General features: G+C 35.9%; 1 protein-coding gene across 4 annotated transcripts in view; it reads right to left on the bottom strand.

Annotated features, from left to right (window-relative positions):
- Positions 1–24822, bottom strand: part of YAF2 (YY1 associated factor 2) — a 66390-nt gene that overhangs the window by 19220 nt on the left and 22348 nt on the right. Inside the window, exon 3 of one of the 4 annotated variants that reach the window (XM_057555843.1) lies at positions 23340–23472. The exons of 1 other annotated variant lie outside the window; for it this stretch is intronic. In XM_057555843.1, the coding sequence (XP_057411826.1) occupies positions 23340–23472 (133 nt within the window). Of the gene's footprint in view, positions 1–855; positions 1008–23339; positions 23473–24822 lie in introns of those variants that run through there. 2 more of the 4 variants (XM_057555842.1, XM_057555845.1) reach the window with 2 other exon arrangements.

The raw sequence follows: 24822 nt of genomic DNA, 5'->3' as shown, positions 1-24822 counted from the left end.
CTGACTCAATTTGAAATATGCAAACTTTCAGCATTTTAGTGAGACAAAGTTGATCAAGAGTCTGAGAGTTCAAGAAACAGCTTAAGAAACTATCTGTAATTTTGGGGCCATGTTCAATTTGAACATCCAGAATTATCTGAGCAAGCCATTGCTTGTTACCATTTCAGCAACCTATAATTGTAAGTTAGCAGAAATTAAGCAGGAAAAGAAATATATAATATGGGGAACCTGATCTAGAGTTCTAGCTCACAAGCCCTATAGAACATCTAGTAAACAACATCTTTTTCACAGATGTGACTTATTAAAAATAACTATTATTTTTTAAAATACTATTTTGTTTTTATTACTTTACAGTGATAATTTTTTAACTTACCAAAAACTAGTGGTATGCTTATATATCCTTTGCGTTCCAAGGATACGAAACGATTGAGATTCAGTGACATAATGTTTAAGAGTCTGGCTCTTAAATAAGATTATCTGGAGTCTAATCCTACTCTGGTACTTACTTAAAATCTCATTTCTCATTTATAAAATCATAACTGTGGGAAGTAAATATTGTAAGGAGTAAAAGTTGTGAGCATGAAAATACATCAACACATTGTCTTATACATAATAAGTATTAACAAATAATAAGAATAAACTTATTTTTTCTTATTCTTTGAGGTTATTCAAACAATTGACTATATAAAAAATCTGAAAGCTAATATGTGAAGGTACTACTAAAATATGATTTAGGAACACATCCTTATAAGAGTAAGTTTTTCATACTCTGTCATCTTCAAACAAAATGGCAATGCTACACTATAAAATCCCAATTTGGAAAAAACTAAAAGCTATTTGGTTTATTCACTTCACCTCTGTGTTTCCCAGCTCCAGAGCTGGGTGAGACGACTGCTGCTAGCCTCCAAGACGGTCTCACATCTCTTGGCATTCATGCCCCTGTACAGGCTCCTCCTACAATGAACAGTGCTGATTTGTACCAACAGAAGGATACCGCAGAAATGGCTGTAAGTGGGACTTTCGGGGCTAGGTCATAAACAACACTGTGCCTTCTATCTTGCTCACTCTTGATCACTCACTCTGGGGAAGCCAGCTGCTATGTCATCAGAACATTCATGCAAGCCTAGGGGGAAGTACACGTGGCAAGACACTGAGGCCTCCTGCCAACAACCGCCAGGGTGAGCGCACCATCTTGGAAGCAGATACTGCAGCTGAGTCAAGCCTTCAGATGACTGAAGCCTCAGTTAACATCTTAATTGCAACCTCATGATAAACCCAAGGCCAGAACTACCAAGCCAAGTTGCTCCCAAATTCCTGACTCACAGAAACTGTAAGAAAATAAATGTTTTGGAATGCTGTTACACAGAAATATATAATAAATCTGTCTGCCAAAAATCCAGGTGAAAAGACAGTGGTTTCTGGTGTGGGAAAGGGGAACATGGAAGAGGGAAAGAGGGAGAGGAATGGGAATAGACCTAATCAAAGCGAACAGAATAAAACAATGCAAAGTGTTAAAAATGTTTTAGGCTGTTATCTCTAGGTTTCAAAGATCATTTTAATTTTCTTCTTTGTTCTTTTCTATATTTTCCACACTTTTAACAATCTATCTTACTTTTTAAAATAAAAACAGAAATATGCTTTTTAATTCTAAAAACTTTCTAAATTTCATGTGTATAATCTTATTAGGTAATAATCTACTTGAAAATAACTGAAGGTCAACTGTTGAGATCACTACTGACTTCAAAGCTTCACCTATTATTGGTAGTGAGGTGGATGGACCTAGAGTCTGTCATACAGAGTGAAGTAAATCAGAAAGAGAAAAACAAATACCGAATGCTAACACATATATATGGAATCTAAAAAAAAAAAGGTCATGAAGAACCTAGGGGCAAGACAGGAATAAAGACACAGACCTACTAGAGAATGGACTTGAGGATACGGGGAGGGGGAAGGGTAAGCTGGGACGAAGTGAGAGAGTGGCATGGACATATATACACTACCAAACGTAAAATAGATAGCTAGTGGGAAGCAGCCGCATAACACAGGGAGATCAGCTCGGTGCTTTGTGACCACCTAGAGGGGTGGGATAGGGAGGGTGGGAGGGAGGGAGACGCAAGAGGGAAGAGATATGGGAACATATGTATATGTATAACTGATTCACTTTGTTATAAAGCAGAAACTAACACACCATTGTAAAGCAATTACACTCCACTAAAGATGTTAAAAAAAAAAAAGCTTCACCTATATGCAAGGCACTGTGCTAAATATAAGAAGAGACTAAAAGATGAAGACGACACGGTTCCTAACATCATGGAGCCTCAATTTAGTAGGAGAAACTGTCAGGAAGAATTCAATAATGGCCTAGAACATGGTATATTCTCAATAAATATTTGTTGAATAAATATGAAGGGTAGGAAATACTAAAAGAGCACACCTACAGTTGGGAGAGTCAGAGTGGAAAAGAAACGTGTCAGGGAAGCCTTCCTGAGGAGCTGGCAAGTAAAGTGAGCCTTACGTGTAGAGACAAAGGTGGAACAGCAAGTTGGAACCAGGCTATGGAGAGTTCTGATTGATAGTCAGTGGTCTGGAGTTTGGATTTCATTCTGAAGGAACAGGAGCTATCACAAGTTCAATCTACATGCTATTCTCTCTAGCATGTTTGAAGTTTTACATAATGTTATAGAAATAAAAGTTTAAAAGTTGAATCTTTTTTTGAATCCTCATTGCTGACAATGCAAGGGCATCAGGGTCAGACTGGAAGCAAGGAAAATCATTAAGAAATCATTACTATAGTTGAGAGAGAGGCGGTACGTGTCTAAAGTAGGGCTTTAGGGGTTAGATGGGCTATGTGAGAGAGCATATGTAAGGAAAATACTCAGAAGTCTATTTGGATTTGGGGGTGTCGAGACAGAGGGGAGGAGTAAACAATGACATCAAGGTTTACAACTGATGCCTAAGGGCATGATGATGCCACAATAGCAGAGACGTACTTAAAGTTTGCTATTTGGCCTTACATATGTATATATGTGTGTGTATGTACTAACACATACATATATACAAGTTATCTATATATTATCTGATGTTTAAGTATGTTACATACATTATATATTACAAAAAGTATATACAATATATAACATTTGCAGCAGATATAAGATCCTTAGAAATTTTACATTCTCATTATGTTTCTTAGGTTAATATTAATATTAGATGAGATTTCATAAGTACCAACTGACAGTATATGCTACAGACAGACAGGGAAGGTAAACAAACCCACTCTAAGTATCAGAAGAAAATTACCCTAGTACAAGCACATTTTGTTGATAATTCATATACAAATAATCAGTTCAAGACAAAAAATAGGTTATATAATATATATATCACTGTAGCATATACTTTCTAAATAATAAAAGCAGCTACATTTAATTTTGAAAATGTTAATCACAAATTGTGATCAAAATTGTCTGTTTTAATATATTATACAATGCCATACAATTTGCTTTTGTCATTTTCTTTAGATTGTTTGTTCTATTTAATTCAAGATGCCTACAATCACAGAGATCTCATTCTAATTTAAAGAATGTTCTTTTAAAGATACCTCTCCTGTAATTACAAAGATTTTTAAAATATTGAGCCCAGTAATACAAATTACTGCTAGTCTGTTTCCTTTTGATTATACTACATATTAATTTTTCAGAGGCATAAGTAATCAACAAATGGTTATTATCTTCTGTCTGCTAACAGAAGATTTAATTCATCCTTTGTAAAGTTCTCCAAAATTTGGATTAATGACTATATATGAAGTTTAGGGCAGAATATCACATTTCTTAGAATAAAAACAGTATTCTGAATGCAAATAAGTATTCACATGTTCACCAAGACAGATTTAGCTCTAATCAGTTAAAGTATATCACAAAATAGTAAGTGACCAACTTAAGTTGTACAGAAGTGAACTAAATTAACTTAGAATGAATGGATTATAATGATATATTCCAAAATAACTGAAAAGGGGAATTTAAGGTTTAATGATAACATCAAATATAAAGAAACATGCAACAAAAAAAGAGGCTTACCTAAAGTAAAAGAGGGTAGGAAAAGACTACAGAAGGAATTTCTAGTGGTGAACAGAGTCCTGATTTAGGAAAGACAAATGTCCTCTACTCTCAGCATATCTCAGCCAAACACAAGTGAACTCCCAGCTTCTCTTTCCAAAGACAGTAAGGACACCAGTTCAGGATCCTCTATCTCTAATGATCCTAAGAGATTTAAGTTAAATTTACTTTCCACATCAGCTGAGGAAATAGTTGTAATTTTCCGTTCCATCCCATAGTTCCCCATCTGATTCACACTAGTCAAAACTTACTTTAGCACACAGAGCTAAAACACAAACGTATGGTTGAAATGACAAATTTATAAACACATACAAGTAATCAACCAGCAGGCATAAATGACTACTTCAGATCTTTGCTTTTTGATAAAAGGAAAGTATAAGGAAGAACAGAAGTATATTAGGCCAAATGAGATAAATAAAAAAGAAATTTGAGAAGACAAACTTAAAATCTTACACAGGATTACAGCAGTTAACATGCATTATGTACTAATAAATGGAAGCTATGTGCAGAAATTTTTGGTGGACAAGGCCGCAAATAAATTTTACTAAAAAACACTGCCACTAAGTTAATACAGACCAACGATGACTACAAATCAACTCGGTTTTTAAAAATAACATTAGGGCTTCCCTGGTGGCGCAGTGGTTGAGAGTCTGCCTGCTAATGCAGGGGACACGGGTTCGAGCCCTGGTCTGGGGGGATCCCGCGTGCCGCGGAGCGGCTGGGCCCGTGAGCCACAGTTGCTGAGCCTGCGCGTCTGGAGCCTGTGCCCCGTGACGGGAGGGGCCGCGATAGAGAAAGGCCCGCGCACCGCGATGAAGAGCGGTCCCCGCACCGCGATGAAGAGTGGCCCCCGCTTGCCGCAACTGGAGAAAGCCCTCGCACGAACCGAAGACCCAACACAGCCAAAAATAAATAAATAAATAAATAAATAAATAAGAAAATCCTTAAAAAAAAAAAAAAAAAATAATAGGTATGTTAAGATTAAAGGATATAACTTGATTTTTAAAAAAAAAAAAAAAAAATAACATTAACTTTCTATAAAAGCGCTTTCTTAACATAGAATTTACTAAGTTATCATAGTTATCAACTATATTTAGCAATTCACTAGTAATAGTTCAGTGCAAGTGAAAGATACTATCACATTAATATTCAAAGTTAAATGTAGTCAAATTGAACATTTAGGACCTGTGCATTTTATTGTATGTTAATTATACTTCAATTAAAGAATTAAATGTAGCAAGACTTTAGTTATGAGTAACTGAAGATGAAATATTTAGATAAAATTGATTTTTCCAGCTAACTAAAATATACATTTCAAAAAAACAAACCTTTTTTATTTTGTTCCTACAATTTATTACATGCTTCACTGCCTTAGTAAATAGTATAACATATAAAAGCTATTAATTTTTTAAAGATGTCTTACGTGTGCCAAGGATCATACTAAGCCCTTTACATTCACTAACTTATTTAATTTCAAATTCCTTTTTATATGACAAGGAAACCAAGGCTCAAAATGTTTAAGACATCTGCAATGATCATATTCCAGGTCATACTCAACTCCAGGTCTGCCTGACTCTAAAGTCTGTACTTTTATTTTTTTTCCCAGCTTTATTAAGGTGCAACTGACAAAACTGTATATAATTAAGGTGGACGTGATATTTTGATATACATATACATTGTGAAATGGTTACCACAAACTAACATATCCATCACCCCATGTCACCTGTTTTTGTGGTGGTGAGAACATTAAAGATTTACTCTTTTAGCAAATTTCCAGTATACAATATTACTAACTACAGTAACCATGCTGTACATTAGATTCCCCAGAACGTACTCATCCTGCATAACTGAAACTTTGTACAGTTTGACCAACATTTCCCCATTTCTCCCGCCCCCAGCCCCTGTAAGCAACCATTCTACTCTGCTTCTATGAGTTCAACTTTTTTAGATTCCACATATATGTGACACCATGCAGGATTTGTCTTTCCACAGCTCGTACTTTCAGCATGTCACAAGGCTGTGTTGTCTTGCTTACTCAGAATCACCTTTTAGAACCTCATGCAGCATGTTATTCTGGAGCCATTAAGACGTTTTGGGACATCTGCCCTTATCTGAAATGGCAGTTCCAGAATGCTGTCTCATTCTAGCTGGTGATTCTTTTGTCTCCTGTCTTGGCATCAGCTACCACTTCTCCGTGTATCTGATTTGGGCAACCTTAGTCTTCTCAGTCACAACTCCAAGCCCCAAGCTGCTTCTAATTTAATATCTACCATAATCAAAGAAGAACTGAAAATTGCCAAGAATAAGATCTTATCAAATTGGTGATCATATTCTATACAATTGTTTTACATCACTGTTAACAACTGTGACACAAAAAAATTGCATGAAGCAGAATACGGTTGTAATTCTTAAAGCTGCATACAGCACTCCAGAAGCTAATTGGGGAGATGTGGATGATGAGGAAGAGGTGACTACAGAGCTCCCTAACCCCTCTGCAATGAAAGCAGCTGTGCTTTCACTTTATTAATTGGAGCTCCAAACAAAATTCTATGAGATTTTTTAAAATAAATTTATTTATTTAATTTATTTATTTTTGGCTGCATTGGGTCTTCGTTGCCACGCGCGGGCTTTCTCTAGTTGCAGTGAGGGGGGGCTACTCTTTGTTGCAGTGTGCGGGCTTCTCACTGCGGTGGCTTCTCTTGTTGCAGAGCACGGGCTTTAGGTAAGCAGGCTTCAACAGTTGTGGCACGTGGGCTCAGTCGTTGTAGCGCATGGGCTCAGTAGTTGTGGCTCACGGGCTCTAGAGTGAAGGCTCAGTAGCTGTGGCACACGGGCTTCGTTGCTCCGCGGCATGTGGGATCTTCCCGTACCAGGACTCGAACCCGTGTCCCCTGCGCTGGCAGGAGGATTCTTAACCACTGCGCCACCAGGGAAGCCCTATGAGATTTTTTTTTTAATGGGAAAACTATTAAAATAAACTAACCAAAAACACTGTAGTACTATGTTTGTGGAAATTACTGAAAAATGGCTGAAAATTCAACAAGGTGGATAGTTCTTGAACATAGTAACCAAATGCCCAGAATAAAGCACTGAATGTTATCTGAAGGGTTTGGGGATTACTTCAGTATCATGCTTCTCTAATTGCTATAACTTTTAGCACATCTAGAACAAAGTTAAATAATACTGATGAGAATTTCCTTGCCTTGTTTCTAATATTAATATCACTTAATTTCTAATATATCTCCATGAAGCACTTTCCTGATTATGGTTTTGAGATGCATATTTTAATTATGTTATGGTTTTATTAAAGACTGTTTCCAGATTTTTTAGGAGAATGTTTTTACATTTTTAAACTCAATTACTTGAGGTTTTTTGGTTTTGAGGTTTGGGAAGGTTTCATGGTTTGGTTTCTAGTTCTTGCTTTTTTATTAACTTAAAATTTCATTGTAGAGTGTATGGTTGATAATACCTTTTTCCTCCCAGTTTTCTTTCTAGTACTTATTTTTGAAGATGTCACACGGGGAATTAAAAAGGTGTCATTCTTTTTACAATAACAAAGTATGATATATTATATCAGATTCATTGACTATATAATTCAGAGTTTCCATATCTCATATTTAATCGTTCTGATGTGGCAAGGACTGAAAGATGTCTTAAAGTCTCCCATTACTGCTACATTTCTTTCTCTTCCTCCTTGAATTTATAGATTTCACTTTAAACACTTCAATGCTTCATCTTCGGAAAATAAAGATTTGTGGTTCTCTTCATATTGGTAACTGTATCCTTGATTATTACAAAGGGCCTCTCTTTTTTTTTCACCTGATGTTTACTGCTTTTAATTCAACATTGTCTAGCAATACCATCCAATGATTAATTTTTTGTTTTTAATTTGCCTAGTATCTTGTTTTGACTATCCATTTACCTCCAACCCCCTTAGTAATTCTGTTCTAGATGTTTCTAACATCAAGTGTGTAGCTGGGTTTTGTGTTTTATCTAATCTGAGTCTTGCTGAACAGCTGAGCTTATGTCATGGGCTTCTGTTGTTTTAATAAGCACATATGATCTTGTTTCTATGTTTTCTGGGTCTGTTTTTCCTTTCATGCTCATTCTTTTTATCTTCCATCTTTTGCTACACAGTTATTCACATATTAAACAAATGTCTACTGAGCACCTACTATGTGCCAAGTACCATACTCAGTGTTAAGATCACAATGGTAAACAAAAAAGTTAGCTACATACATACAATTATAAACCGGTTTTGTTCTTCCCCACCCCAAATACCATTAGCAATTCTAATAGGAGTGGGCGTAGGTAAGGCTTCCAAGGAAGATTGCTCACATGATCTGACATGCTCAGACTTAAATAATACGAAGGAGGTGCTCCAATGAAATAGTGGGAGAAAGATAATATTGGGCAGAAAGTAAGCAATGAGTGTACAAAGGTGGCAAAGAACTCGGTGGGCTATAGAAACTGAAGGAAAGGCTGAAGGATATTGAGCAAGGGGGAAGAACTACATGAGATTAAGAGGTAGAAAGGCCGTATCAGGTCTTCAAATGGGCCAAGTTAAAGAAAGAATCTTGGCTTTATTTTAGGTACAGGAGGTATCCTGAAATACTTTTAAATTTTAAACGTAGAGAATGAAGCATGACACATATGGAACTGAAGAGACCAAGTGGTACAGTATTAGAGTAGCCCTGACAGGAGACGGTGGTGACTTGGAGTAGTGGGCAAATGATGAAGATGGATCCAAAGATTTTAATCAAGGTAGTACTATCACTCTTCCTCTTACCCTTCTCCCAGTTCTGGAGTTATGTGGTCTACTTTGAGACCTATTCAAGATTACGTTTACATATATAATTTGGTTGTTTAATAAAAAGACATGCTACATAAACTCATTCATTCAGTAAATATTTATCAAATGTTTATTACTGCCAGGAAACATTCTAGGCATGGGAATATAGCAAGGAAGAAAAAAAATCCCTAGCCTCGCAGAGCTTACATGTTGTGAAATAAAATAAAACTAAGTCTTCTTTATGTATCTCATTATGTCCTACCATAATATTCTAAATTGGTAACATTAAAGCATTTTTTGATGTAGTACAGTCATTCATTCACGCAACAGACATTTACTAAACACCATCTATGCACCAGGTCCTACTCTACAGGTATACAGAAATATCCCCTCATGAGCACACATATTAACCGCTAGAGATAGGCACACACACACACACACACACACACACACACTATATATATATATATATATATATATATATATAAAATTTATCTGTATTATTATAAACAAGCATACACATATATATTATTATATGTGTGTATGAGTAGAAGGTAGGAGTAGAAGAAAAATAAAGCAGGGTATGGGAAGAAGCACGGAAGTGCTATTTTTCTGCAGGGAGATCAGGTAAGCACCTCTCATGAGGTTACACTTAAGCAGAGTCCTCAGTGAAGTGCAGGAGGAAGCCATGCAGGTATCTAGATGTGAAACATTCCAGGAAAGGCAAAACCGACTGCAAAGGCCCTGAGGCAGAAGGCTGGTATGTTCAAAGAACACTAAGGTGACCAAAATGTCTGAACTGCAATGAGTGAGAGAGAAAATGGTAAAATCAGTCTGAAGAGGTGGCCAAGGACCAGAACATGCAAAGCCTTCCTTTTCTACAATGGAGATAACTTGGAATTTTACTCTAAGTAGGATGGGAAATGAAGTAGGATGTGAAGGTTCTGAATAGGAGAATAACATGATCTGACTAAAGTTAAAACCAAAATTACTTGGCTGCCCTACTTAGAATGGTCAAAATCTAGAACACTGACAACACCAATGCTGGAGAGGGTGTGAAGCAAAAGGAACTCTCAGGTACAGTCAGTTAAGAAGACAGTTTGGTAGCATTTTATAAAACTGAATATATTCTTACCATACAATCTAGCAAGCGTGCTCTTTGGTATTTACCCAAAGGAGTTGAAAACTTATGTCCACACAAAAACCTACATATGGATGTTTACAGCAGCTTTATTCATAATTACCAAAACTTGGAAGAAACCAAAATGTCCTTCAATAGGTGAATGGATAAATAAACTGTGGTACATGCAGACAATGGAATACTATTCAGTGCTAAAAAGAAATGAGTTATCAAGCCACCAAAACACACGGAGGAATCTTAAATGCATATTACTAAGTGAAAGAAGCCAATCTGAAAAGGCAAATACTGTATGATTCCAACTATATGACCTTCTGGAAAAGGTGAAAGTATAGAGGCAATAAAAAGATCAGTGGTTTCCAGGGGTTGGAGGAGGGAAGGATGGAATAGGCAGAGAATCGAAGACTTTCAGGGCAGTGAAGCTATTCTGCATGACGTTATAATAGTAAATACATGCCGTAATATATTTGTCCAAACCCACAGAATGTATAACACCAAGAGTGAATCCTAATGTAAACAATGGACTTTGGGAGATAATTATGTTTCAATATAGGTTCATCAATTATAACAAATGTACCACTCTGGTGGGGATGCTGGTAATGGGGGAAGCTATGCAAGTGTGGAGGCAGGGGATATATGGGAAATCTCTGTACCTTCCACTCAGTTTTGCTCTGAACCTAAAACAGCTCTAAAGAATAGTCTATTTAAAAAACAAAAACTGATTGCTTTAAAAGAGTGACTATAAGTGGTATGAATGACGTATCCCTTTGCAAAACAGTCTGGGGGAGATTTTAAGGTAATGTCCTTCTTATAGTTTCCCAAGTCAATCACATCTAGAGTTTGTGGTCCACAAGGCAAGGCTTTGAGGCATGAAGATCTATAATTAAATTCTGGCTCTGCTACTGTATGACTTCTGTTCTTATGTAAGTCACTTAACCTTTCTGGACACTGCTTTCTTGAGAAAATAATTACAATAATAATAGTCATTCTACAAAGGGGTTTGTGAGGATCAAATTAAAATGAGCACTGGAAACTTTAAAAAAAATTACCTGGCTGCTATTTAGAGACCAGATGGTAGGGGAGCAGAGAGTAATCACAGAAACCAGTTAGGAACTTACTACAATAGGCAGGCAGGAGATGATGGTGGCTTATATTAGGAAGGCAACAACAGAGTGTGCAAGAAGAGGCAGAATTCCAAATATATTCTGGAGGTACAGCAGACAGGATTTGTAGATGAATAGGAAGTAAAGGGTAAGAGAGAGAGTGAGGGGAGAGAGAATGTGTCATCAGAAAGGAGAAGGAATTTGGGGAGAGAAATCTAAGTTCAATTTTGCACATTAAGATTGAGACACCTAGGACTTCCCTGGTGGCGCAGTGGTTAAGAATCCGCCTGCCAATGCAGGAGACAAGGGTTCGAGCCCTCGTCCGGGAAGATCCCACATACCGCAGAGCAACTAAGGCCGTGTGCCACAACTACTGAGCCTGCGCTCTAGAGCTCGTGAGCCACAACTACTGAGCCAGCGTGCCACAACTACTGAAGCCCGCGCACCTAGAGCCCGTGCTCCGCAACAAGGGAAGCCACCGCAATGAGAAGCTCGCACGGTGCAACGAAGAGTAGACTGCGCTCACCCCAATTAGAGGAAGCCTGCACGCAGCAACGAAGACCCAACGCAGCCAAAAATAAATTAATTAATTAATTTTTTAAAAAATTGAGATACCTAGAAGACACGAAGTGGAGTTGCCTAAATAAGTGTCTAATGTTTCACACGCAAAAAAGTGGGAGATGTTTACATCTAACTTATTGAAAACACTCACTGTTTTACAGCCACATCTTAAACATGCATATGGTAAATAGCAAGACCTTCCAAATGCCAGTATCAGTTAAACTATTACACCAACAGGTGATTAAAACAAGACAGACACGGTTTTACCCCTTAGTTAGTTTATAGTTTAGTGTGAGAAACAGAAAAATACACAAGTAAGTAAAATATATGCACTATGGGAGAAGTCCAAAATGGAGGAAGACATTTAGGCAGACATAAAAACTACCTTAACATCACCTATAAATAACACTCAAATGCTGCACTCACTACGCTGGGTGACGTGCACTGACCATAATGGGTATTATGAACATAGTAGGGTTGGGAAGAAGATAGAATGGGATTGAGATTCTACTGGAAGGGAGATGGAGTAACAAAGAGGTAGGTTAAGAAAGACTGGAAACTCCAAACAGGTACGGAAGTTAAACAAAAATTAAGACAAGAAAACAGGTAGCCCAGGAAACCCCAGAATCCGAGCATTTATATATTCAGAGCCCAAGTAATCTCATGTTATAAGAATAAAGTCTGGCACTCTTTGAAATAACTTACAGAAGATTGTTCTGCTGGTACTGGGACATATGGATAACCATTAGAGGTTACAAATTCATTTACTGAGAATAATCTTCCTAAATGTCCCTCATCTAGGAAAGATGAAACCAAAAAGCTATTAAAATGTCAAGTCACGTGTCTTGTACCTTAGTTATGGCTTTATTTTGCAGTATGTTCATTCTCAAATAGTATCAACTAGGGGAAAAAATGGGTTGATTTGAAAATCTCTAAGCCCTTAGTATCTTAGAGAATGGATACTCAATCCCCATAAAGTAAGATGCTAAATCTCACCTCATAAAAAAGAAGTCTGCATGTAAGGAAACCTTCTGCTTCAGAGCAGTGACTTTGAACCAAGAAAGGAGAGGTTTGTTACCCTGCTGGGGTGAGGGAGATAACAATGACAATAATGTACAGTCGACCCTTGAACAACAGAGGGCTTAGGGGTGACCACCCCCATGCAGTCAAAAATCTGAATATAACTTATAGTTGGCCCTTTGTATCCAGGGTTTCTGCACATCCATGGATTCAATCAGTGGCAGAATGTGTAGTACTGCAGTATTTACTATTGAAAGAAATCCACGTACAAGCAGACCCATGCAGTTCAAAGGTCAACTGTATAATGCTACCTCCTATAGCCCATGTAGAAGATCTGAGTCTGATATTCTGATGAAAGGAGGAGCTGATACTCTGATTAAAAGCTTATAGGAAGGAAACTTTACAATTTATCTAAAGAAATTAAGTAGGCCTGGATATGAGAAAACATTACAGAAAGACCTAAATGGTCTGTCAAATTTAGGAATGCATAGTGGGGTTTCAGGTTACCAATGATCAATAGTAAAGCTAAGCACCTATGAACAGGTGAAGCAATAAAAGAAAAAAAAATACTCAAAGCATCTTTAATGAGAAGTAACAGATGGAGAACTATATAAAACCAAATGTTTTTCAGATGCTCCAAGTCTGCACTGTACAATACGGAAGCCATATGTGGGTCCTGAGCACTTGAAATGTGCTAATCCAAATTGAGATGTGCTCTAAGTATAAAATACACCCCAGAATTTTACGACTTAATATGAAAAAGATTGTGAAATATCCTGCTAAAAATTGAAAGGGTAATATTTTAGATATATTGAGTTACATTTTAATTTTTTAATTTAGCCACAAGAAATTTAAAAATTATATATATAACTTCCTTTTGTGGCTTGCATTATATTTCTATTGAACAGCACTGTTATAAATTAGTCATGTTTAATGTGAAGCCTTAAGTTAATATGACTATTTTTAACATTTTCATTGAATTTAATAGTTTGTTCCTTTAGTACTAAATTCCACTTGGGTACATCCTGAATAAGATGATTTTAATGTGAAGAACAATGACAGCTTACCAGACTGTCCAGAAAACAGACTGAATCAAATATCTGGGGAGGGGCTTGAGCCAGCAGGATTGTTCCACCCAATGTTAACCAGGCTCTCTTCATGTTATCTCTGGCAAAAGGGTTACATAGTAAGAAAGAAGCACTATGTACACACAGAACAGGATTTGACCAATAGTTTAGCCAAATCCATCCAGGATAACAATAAGCTTTGTTTTAGGATTTTTCTCAATTACAATTCTAGTGTTAAACTTACAGTGTAAGATAAATATCTTTCACTGTGATTTATTCAAGCTTACCCATTCTCAGCAATTTTCAGATATTCAAATTCACCCTTTGGGGAAAGAGCTCACCTAATTTCAATTTGCTATAAAGGAAAACACACCTCTCTCATTAGGGTGAAAGGAAATAATTGTATTACTTTTTATGAGATACCATGACATATTTTAAAAGATAGTGGAATTCTCATAAACACTAATACCATCTGGAAACATTCCATGGTCCATCTGGAAACTTAAAAAGAATGTTGTTTTAGGAAATTAAGAATTTCACAAACAAGATACAGAACATAAAACTTTTACAAGATAGCACTGACTCAAAGACAGAGAATGCAATATCTGAGAAAAACAATTGAACTATCCCAATATTAGAAGACTACTAATTTTAAAAAAATGTATTGGACTCAGCACAAAGAAAATTATATTGGATTTTAGAGATCCAATATTTCCTACAGATTAAAATATTTCTCAAGTCAGAATTCTTTGGCACAAAACAATTCAAGACTTCATATATAATTCTCAGTCAAACTGCCTTAGACTTTGGTAATCAGTGGAAGAAATGGAACCAGTGGAAGATACCCTAGATGGCTCAAGGAGAACTTTGGGCTCAGGTGCTAGTTGATTTTGAGACTGAAGTGTCAAAGTGCATTCATTTCAACATCCAGGGGTCTACTAAGCACAAGGTATTAAACTAAGTTTTGGAGATATAATGGTGAACAAGCTACAATCTCTGACCATTATAGAATTTACTTTCTCATAGTTTTGTACAAGAATAAGAAGTAGGATTGCCATCAATATTTCATTGCCCGTTTCTCTTGCCCCAACTCAAGACACTTCCCCCTTCTCCTATTTGTATATGGAAGGGAAAGGGTGGGGATGGAGAAACAGGGAAGAAGAGATAGGGACATAACATACTGAATTAAAAGTATTTTTCTCATCTCTTTCCCTGTTCAACTCTGAACTCCTTAAAGAGAGAGGATGAAACCACCCTATCGCCAGCACCTAACCCAGGGTCTGGCACTTATCTGCTGCTCACTATCCCAGAACTAGACTAAATTATAGCCATTTTGCTAGGGCCACTGCTTTTTTCTTTTTCTATATAACCAATACCAAGAATAAATAAAGATTAAAACAATAAAGGTCAATCTTTCCAGTGTTTCCTTTTACAAAAGTAAGCATATACATACATTAAGTGCAGATGTTTAAAAGCTATAATGTACATACTACTTCACTTATATTACTTTTATAGTAAGGAAAAACATGCAGTTCCATAAGCTAGTTTCTTTTTACCACCAACATTAAGATCTCCCTCACCTCCCAACCCCATCCAGAGGTAACAACTACCATGAGTTTGGTGTAAATGAGATCATATTGTATGCATCATTCTGCAATACCTTTTCCTTGCATTTATGAGGTCTCTCCATGTTTATAAACATCAAAAGGTGGCGTGGCGTAGTGGACTCTGGAGCCAGGCCACTGAGGTTCAATCCTAGCTTTGAATCCCAGCTCTGCTATTTACTACCTATGAGAGTAGGTAGGGTTATTGACCCCTCTATGCTTCAGTATTTCCATCTATAAAATGGAAATAATGACAGTACCTATTTCTAAGTTCTCATGAGGACTAAAATACTTAATGTTTATAAAATGCTTAGAACAATTCCTGGGCATAGACAGTAGAATCTGTTTCTTAAATTAAAAAAAAATCATGGACAATAACCTAATCATAGACCTAGGTAATTCTTCATTAAGTAACTATTTTATATCTTATTTTATTTATCCATGCCTCTTATTGTAGACATTTAGATTTTTTTCCAAATGAATATCCCTGCATAAATCTCCCTGGGCAAATGTGCAAGTTTCTCTAGACTAATACCTTGAACAGTAATTGCTGGATACTAGGTATGCACATTTTAAATTGTGTAACACTTATCTGATCCTGAGCTTTGCAATCTAATGGGTGAAAATCGATGGTTCATAAGCTTTGAACTACATTTCCCTACAAATGAGGCTAAGCATCTTCTCAGTCCAATTTCCAGTTTCCTCTGCTGTAAATTGCCTTACTATCCATTGTTCATTTTATTTGTATCACCTATAGTACCTCTTTTGATCTTTACATATTCTGGACACAAATCCACTGGACATTACAGACATTATACATATCTCCCAGATGTGACATTATGTTTTAGTTTGGTTTATGATGCCTTACAGTAAACCTAAGTTTTTCTTTTTGAGGTAGTCAAATCCTTGATGGTTTTTTATCCTTGAAGGTTCATTCTTTTTTTCTTGACTTGTTAAAGAAGGCCTTACATATCCTAAAGATACATATTCTTCTATACTTTCCTCTTTTTTAAAAACAGTTTCTCATGTTTAGTGTTTAATTCAACTGGAATTTTTTTCTGCATATGGTCTGAAGTAGAAATCTAGTTTTCCCCCATATAGAAAAACCAATTCAACAGTCCACATTTTCTTTCCCTGCTGATAGAAAATGCCATCTCTAGCACCTACCAACTTCTCAAATATATATGGATCCATTTCTGAACTCTCTATTGTTATATTAATCTGTCTTTTCTTGTATTAAGACTATACTACTTTAAATACCATAGGGCTTTACTTTTCTTTGAGGTATAATTTATATAAAGTATACAAGTACTCAAGTACTATGTACAGCCTGATTTTTAAATATGTATACCCCTGTGTGATCCAACTCAGACCAAGATATTAACATTTCTCATGCTCCAGAATGCTCCTCATATCCCTTCTCAGTCAGTACCGTGCTTCCAAGATAACCACTATTCTGATCTCGATCACCACAGATTAGTTCTGTTTTTGAGCTTCCTAGAAATGAAATCATACAATATGAACTCTTTTGTGTCTCACTTCTTTTGCTCAACATTTAGTCTAGAAGATTCACCTCATGCTGTGTGTAGCAGTTTATTTTTGTTCATGCTATGTAGGATTCTATTCTAAATATCATAATTTTAAGATTAGTCTAGATATCCAACAGCGCAACTCCCTCTTCCTTGTTCTTTTTCTTCTTTCAGAGCTGTCTTCGTTATTCATGTGCCTTTACTTTTGTATATGAAGGTCATTTTCCAACAAAAAAGAAAAAAAAATCCTACTGAGATTTTTGTCTAAAATTACATATAAATCACAGAGAAGTTAATATTTTAGCAATATTTATACTTCCCACTAATAATCATAGTACATCCTTTTTATTCATGTCTAATTTTATGTCCTTCAATAAAACCTTGGGTACTTTATAGAATTTGCTGTAAAAGAGGTATTTTTCATTTTCTAACTGGTTGTCGTCAATTTGAATGTTGAGCTTGTATCCAGTAACATTGAATTCTCTTATCAGTACAGTCCGTTGATTTTCCAAAAACATTTTTTCTAGGGATATGTTCATCTCATTTTTCTTCCTTTCCAATCCTTTTGTATTTTCTTATTTTTCTTATTAGTAGAGATATATTTGTCTTATTCCTGATGTTAAAGGGAATGTTTCTAAGGTTTCGCCATTAAGCATGACACTTGCTGTTTGAAAGACAGCCTTTACTGGAAGAAAAAAGTTCATTTCTCTTCATGGTTTGAGGGTTACCTTTTTAAAAAACATTAATGAGTGCTGAGTTTTATCATATACTTTTACCAAATCTTTCAAGATTTTTTTCCCTAAATCTTACTGTATAAGTTACATTGATATAATTTTCAAATATTGAACTATCCTTACATTCTTATCTTAATTAAAATTTTTCAAGAAAAAATAAAATAATAAAATAATAACATTTTTATCTCTGTTCATAAATGAGATTGAATGCAATATATTTTCCCTTGTATATTCTTTTCAGTTTAGGTTTCAAGGCTAAATTTGTCTGATAAACAACAGGGCAGCTCTCTCTCTTTTTCTATTATCTGGGTCAGTTTGTATAAAATTGGGATTACCTGTTCCCCATAAGTATATGTGAAATTATGATTATAAAATCACAATTAAAACTACTCCTTCTGATACTACTTCACACCAATTTTAGGATGGTTTTAATCAAAAAGAGAGATAGGGCTTCCCTGGTGGCGCAGTAGTTGGGAATCTGCCTGCCAATGCAGGGGACACGGGTTCGAGCCCTGGTCTGGGAGTATCCCACATGCCGCGGAGCAACTGGGCCCATAAGCCACAACTACTGAGCCTGCGCGTCTGGAGCCTGTGCTCCGCAACAAGAGAGGCTGCGATAGTGAGAGGCCCGCGCACCGCGATGAAGAGTGGCCCCCGCTTGCCACAACTAGAGAAAGCCCTTGCACAGAAACGAAGACCCAACACAGCCAAAAATAAATTAATTAAAAAAACAAACAAACAAAAAAAACAATGAGGTGTGCAGGATGATTCTTTTTTTTTTTTTTTTCTGAATTTCTTCTCTATTTTAAAACCTGTTTTTTTTTTTTTTTTAAAGGATTTTCTTATTTATTTATTTATTTATGGCTGTGTTGGGTCTTCGGTTCGTGCGAGGGCTTTCTCCAGTTGCGGCAAGCGGGGGCCACTCTTCATCGCGGTGCGGGGACCGCTCTTCATCGCGGTGCGCGGGCCTTTCTCTATCGCGGCCCCTCCCGTCGCGGGGCACAGGCTCCAGACGCGCAGGCTCAGCAATTGTGGCTCACGGGCCCAGCTGCTCCGTGGCATGTGGGATCTTCCCAGACCAGGGCTCGAACCCGTGTCCCCTGCATTAGCAGGCAGATTCTCAACCACTGTGCCACCAGGGAAGCCCAGGATGATTCTTTAAATAAAAAAAAAAGAGAGAGATAATGAAAATGTTGGTGAGGGTGTAGAAAAACTAGAACCTTCATACATTGCTGGTGGGAAAAAAAAACGGTACAGCTGCTCTGGAAAACAGTCTGGTAGCCCCCCAAAAGGTTAAACAGAGTTACCATATAACCCAGCAATTCTACTCCTAGGTATACACCCAAGAGAAATGAAAACACATGTTCACACAAAATCTTTCACACAAATGTTGGTACCAGGACTATTCATAATAGGAAAAAAATAGGAAAAAAATCCAAATATCCATCAACCGACGTGGTATATCCACACAATGAAATACTATTTGGCCATAAAAAGGAATGAAGTATATTGATACATGCTATAACATGGCTGGACCTTAAAAATATTATGCTAAATGAAAGAAGTAAACCACAAAAGGCCATATACTAAATGATTCCATTGTGTGAAATGTGTAGAACTGGCAAATCTATAGAAACAGAGAGTAGATTAGTGGTCATCTAAGGCTTGAGGGTTTGTGGAGAATTGGGACTGACTGCTAATAGGTACATGGTTTCTTTCTGAGGTGATGAAATTGACTGTGGTAATGACTGAACAATTCTGTAAAAATATTAAAAACCATTAAATTGTACATTTTAAATGGGTAGGTGGTATGGTTTATGAACTATAGCTCAATTAAGTTGATATTTAAAAAAACTTCTTCTTGGGGAAATTTACTATAGCTTCAATGTCTTAGTGGTTTTTAGTTTCTATGGATTTTCTTTTTCTTGTACAATTTTTGAATGATTTTTTCCCTAGAAAACAGACCATTTCACCAGGTTTTTAAAATTTATATACACATAAATTAATAGTAATTTCTTATGGTTTTAAAAATTACAATTACTATTTGTAATTATATCCCATTTTATAACTTTATTATTTGTGTCATCTGCTTCTTGGTGAGTACTTCCAGAACTTAATCAACTGAAAAGAACCAGCTTCAATTTGAATGAACACTGCTACTATTTCTATTGTTGATTACTTTCTATTTCATCAAATTCTACTTTTATTTTCATTTCCTCTTTCCTTCTTTCTTTGGTTTTACTTTTTACTTTTTTTAGTTTTTTGAGCTGTATATCCGGGTCACGTATTTTCTTTCAACCTAATACATGCATTTAAGGTTATACGTTTACCCCTAAGCACCACTTTTCTTATATCCCTCAAGTTTTGATACAATGCTTTTGTTGTGATTCAGTTCTAATTATTTCATAATTTACACTATTTTTTTTAATCCTTCAAAATTCTTAGTCATCTTTTCTTCAATATTGCTTCTCTACAATTCTCTGTATTCTCTCTTCTGGAACTCTAATTAGACATACGTTGGAGCTTTTCAATCTATTCCTAAGGTGTCTTAGTTTTTCTTTTCTATTTTTCATCTCTTTATCTCCCTGTACTCTACTCCTGGAAGAGTTAACCAGTTTTATCTTGAAATTAACAACTTCTCTCTTTAGCTACGTCTAATCTTCTATTTTGCCCAATGATTTTTTAAAAATTTATTTATTTTATTTATGTTTGGCTGCATTGGGTCTTTGTTGCTGCATGTGGGCTTTCTCTAGTTGCGGCGAGCATGGACTACTCTTTGTTGCGGTGCACGGGCTTCTCACTGTGGTGGCTTCTCTTGCTGCGGAGCATGGGCTCTAGGCGCGTGGGCTTCAGTAGTTGCGGCGCATGGGTTTAGTTGCTCCGCGGCATGTGGGATCTTCCCAGACCAGGGATCGAACCCATGTGCCCTGCATTGGCAGGCAGATTCTTAACCACTGCACCACCAGGGAAGTCTCCCAATGATTATTTTATAACTAGATATATTTTTCATTTTCAAGATTTCAATTGGTTAATTTATATATCTACATATATTTTTTTCTTGATTGCTCTTATTCAATTATAATGGAATATGCTCTGAATAATAAAAAAGGAATAGATATACTTTAATCTAATATACTTTTAGGTGAAATGTTCTTTGAAAAGTTCTCCATTATAAAATTCTTCTTTAATGTCAAAAAAAAATACTTCTTAAGAGCTCTCTTGACTGCTGTTCTACCGAATGTTATCCCACTGTGCCTACCTGCATCAAGGCATGGAAAGAATAAGTCCTATTATTGCCATTTTAGAATTAGAGAAACTGAAGCACAATAAAGTTCTTTATAAAATACTTTCTCCCCAACTTTTCTTTGAAAAATATCAGAGCCACAGAAAAGTTGAAAGTACAATGTATACCACTGTACCCTTCACCTAGATTTAAAATTGTTAAAATTTTCCAGATCTGCTCTCTCTCTCCTTTTCTCTCTCTTTACATACACATATCACCACATCCAGATACCCACACATTTTTCTTCTGAACTCATCATGATATTTCACTTCTAAATATTTCAGCATGCATCTCTAAAGAACAAGGGCATTCTCATACCATATCACACTAAAAAAAAACAGGAGACTGAAGAGTCGGCAGATTCAAATCAAACACTTAAATCATCTAACTGTTCTTCATTTTGGCTTGTCTAATTGGACCTGAAGTGGTTCTCTGGTGATTATTTAGAAGTGACACTCAATCTGTCAAAAAGCATTTCCTTCCTTCAGTGACCTTGAAATCAGACTTCATTTACTGCTTCATCAGACAGGTATCTTAAATCCAAGCATTTCTGAAAAAATCAAGCAATAATCTTCTAAGATATTCCAACCTCAAAAATCAAGTATACTACTACACAGAGTCTTAAAGTGAATACAATCAAATTAACACTCTCAAAGCTATACATTCTTTTCTAATGTGCAATGGAAGTTTAATAAAGTGTATTAAACAATTATAATTTCACTATACCAGCTTTGAAGGAAAAAAGTTGTTGTTCTTAAGAAAAATATACAGTACAAACAGGATTGATTAGCCAAATGAACCCGTTTTATAAATGAAAAAACTGGCAAGTATATTTGTGATTCTACATGAAAACTAATTTTTCAATGGGCACGATTTAATCTCAGTCACTAATGTTAGGAAGTAAGATAAAACACAATAAAATCCTATCCTTGCTCTCAAAGACCACACAAGTCAGCTTAAGAGTTTTACATCAGAAGAAATAACAATCAATACAACCTGAAGCTAATACTTAAAGCTAAACTGTGTCATACAGATAAGAATTATACCTACAATCACAGAAATATTTAAGATCAAACTACAATCAAATAATAGCTAATAAGAGGTTACTATGTGCCACTAGGCACTGTCCTAAGTACATTCCAAGAATTAGTTAATTCAATCCTCATAACAATCTCATTTTTCCACTGAAGAAGCAGAAATAACAGAGATGCCAGCATAAAAGGATTTATGTAAGGGGTAGGACCTGACCTCAGCCTTAAGGTACAAAGAAGAAGAATGAAAAGAAGGTCATTTCAAGAAAATGGAAAAGCACAAGCCAAACCATAAATATGAGAAGTATCCTGGTAAGACCAAAACAAAAGTTTCAAATTGAAGAAATTAAGGCTGGATAAATAGGATGGGATTAGATTATGGGAGGCCCTAAGTGCCCAGCAAATGGATGAAATTTTATAAAACAGCAAGAGCACGGCACCACTACAGGTCTTTATGTGCTATAAGTGGTCTTTTAAAAATGGTAACCTGGTAACAATGCAGAATGAGTGAGAGAGAAATGCGAAGCAAGGAACTCTGTCCAATTCTAACATTTACATAAATAAATCGGGTTGGTACATGAGGAATCACAGAGCTAATAGTGAACCAACTATGTCACCCTTTCACATCAATAAGCCAATCCATTATGAACAATGAAGTGGTAAGTATAATTGCAACATACCCTGAATTATTTCCAAATATACCTTCAACGAAATTAAAAGGTACATTGAAAACTAGGTCAGTAAGAAGTAAAACTATGCTTGCTGTTCAGTACTATGCCAAAAGAATTTGGCCGAATTTGACATAAGCAGAAATTTTACAGTACAAGTATCTACTCCAATAAAACAAACATCACAAATAAAGGAATTAAAATAATTCAACATATAGCTTCCTCACACTGCTTTAGAACTATTACACCTTTTATCAAAAGGTAATAAATATTTAATTTTTATAAACAGCTATTATGTAAATGTATACTTTAAAATTAATGTCACATTTATTCATATACCCGTTAAGAACTAGGTATTTATCATCCATACAATAAATTCTATAATCCACATCAAACTTACAAAAAGAAGCTATCCCAAACAACTTCCTCTCTTTGTAATTAAATGAACTCCTAAAGAGAAGAAATGTGGGAAAAAAATCTTAAGTCTGTGAAAACTAGATTACTTACCAGCAACTTGAGTTATCCTATTGGGTCTTTTCCCTCACAGATCCACCTCTCTTGCCCTTCTGTCCAGCATGAGAATCTTCCTGATGGGCATCCACTGGAACTGAGGGGGCATGCAGTACAGACGCATATGTAAGAAAGTTGGGGGGAGGGGATTTGGGAGATGCTAGAGACATGCTTCAGTGTGCTCGCTTACCTTCCTGAAATTGGAAATTTCAACGGTCCCTTGGTCCTCGAGGCATTCACAATAACTTCAAAGAATGTGGATCTGTGGAGATTACCCAATAGGAGAACTCCAGTTACTGGTAAGTGATCCAGCTTTTTCTTCTCTATCAGAATAAGAAAATTATTTAAATTTATTTGAGATTATTAATACATGTAGAACTACAGGGGACAGAGTTGTAAATTCATCAGATTATTATATATGAATGTACCAAAGTAAATACAGAAACAATGTGCTAACTATGAGGTCAACAGAAACTTCTGGCATTATCAGAAACACAAGGAAAAGAAAATGATTTGAATGGTTTCATTTTAAAATCTCCACTGTAACAACAGCTATATTTTAATATATAAAAAATGAGCTATCAGACTATTCTATCTCACTAAAACACCACCATCATTTTTTAATATTAGTAAAGGATAATTAGTTGATCAAAATCTACCATTTCTTAACTAGCCATTGTCACTAACATTGCTTGAATTTTGGTGTAGAGGCCACCACAGTGGATTAACAATCTGTAAGACTTCAGATAAAAAGCATCAATGCAAATCCCATTCATCACTCAATAAGTCTTTAAAATAACCATTTGTCACCTACAACAAACCAACCACATACACATATATAAGTATGTCCACAAAAAAAAAAAAAAAGTATGCCAGGCCACTGATAAACAATGATGCTGATTTTAATTTAAATACTTGTACAAAGTAGTACAGTAATATTTTTGATTAACTGTTACATTTTTTATTTTTATAGCAATAAATTATTTTATTTTACTTATTTTCCATTTCATTTATTTCTTTTTTTACATCTTTACTGTAGTTGCTTTACAATGTTGTATTAATTTCTGCTGTATAACAAAGTGAATCAGCTATATGTATACATATATCCCCATATCCCCTCCCTCTTGCATCTCCCTCCCACCGTCCCTATCCCTCCTCTCTAGGTGGTCACAAAGCACCGAGCTGATCTCCCTGTGCTATGCAGCTGCTTCCCACTAGCTATCTATTTTACATTTGGTAGTGTATATATGTCAATGCTACTCTCTCACCTCCTCCCAGCTCCCCCTTCCCACCCACCCCCCATGTTATACTTTTTAAATTGGACCTGTCATTGAAAAGCAAAAAACTATTTCTAACAGAAGAAAAGTCTCCTCAACAGAACTTTATTTCAGGTTCACATGAAGACTGCCTTTACCTTTAACTCAATACATATTAATCAGGTACATGTTCATTTTAATGTGCTAGAGCAGTGATGACTTCAAACACTAGGTCTTACTGAAGATACAGATATGTTTCAGTTATAGTCTTCCCTGCTACCATTATGCTCCTATTTAATAATTATTCCTTACCTTCAAGAAACATATGGTTTCATGGTTCTTCCTTCTATACAAAAAATTAAAGATAATGTATAGCTTTTCCTTTGTTTTAAGAGTAAACAGGATAAAATGGTGTAT

The sequence above is a fragment of the Balaenoptera acutorostrata genome, chromosome 11 (assembly GCF_949987535.1).
Source record: "Balaenoptera acutorostrata chromosome 11, mBalAcu1.1, whole genome shotgun sequence".
Classification (NCBI taxonomy): Eukaryota; Metazoa; Chordata; class Mammalia; order Artiodactyla; family Balaenopteridae; genus Balaenoptera; species Balaenoptera acutorostrata.
The sequence above is the reverse complement of the archived record's forward strand: the minus strand, read 5'-3'. Positions and strand labels throughout refer to the sequence as shown.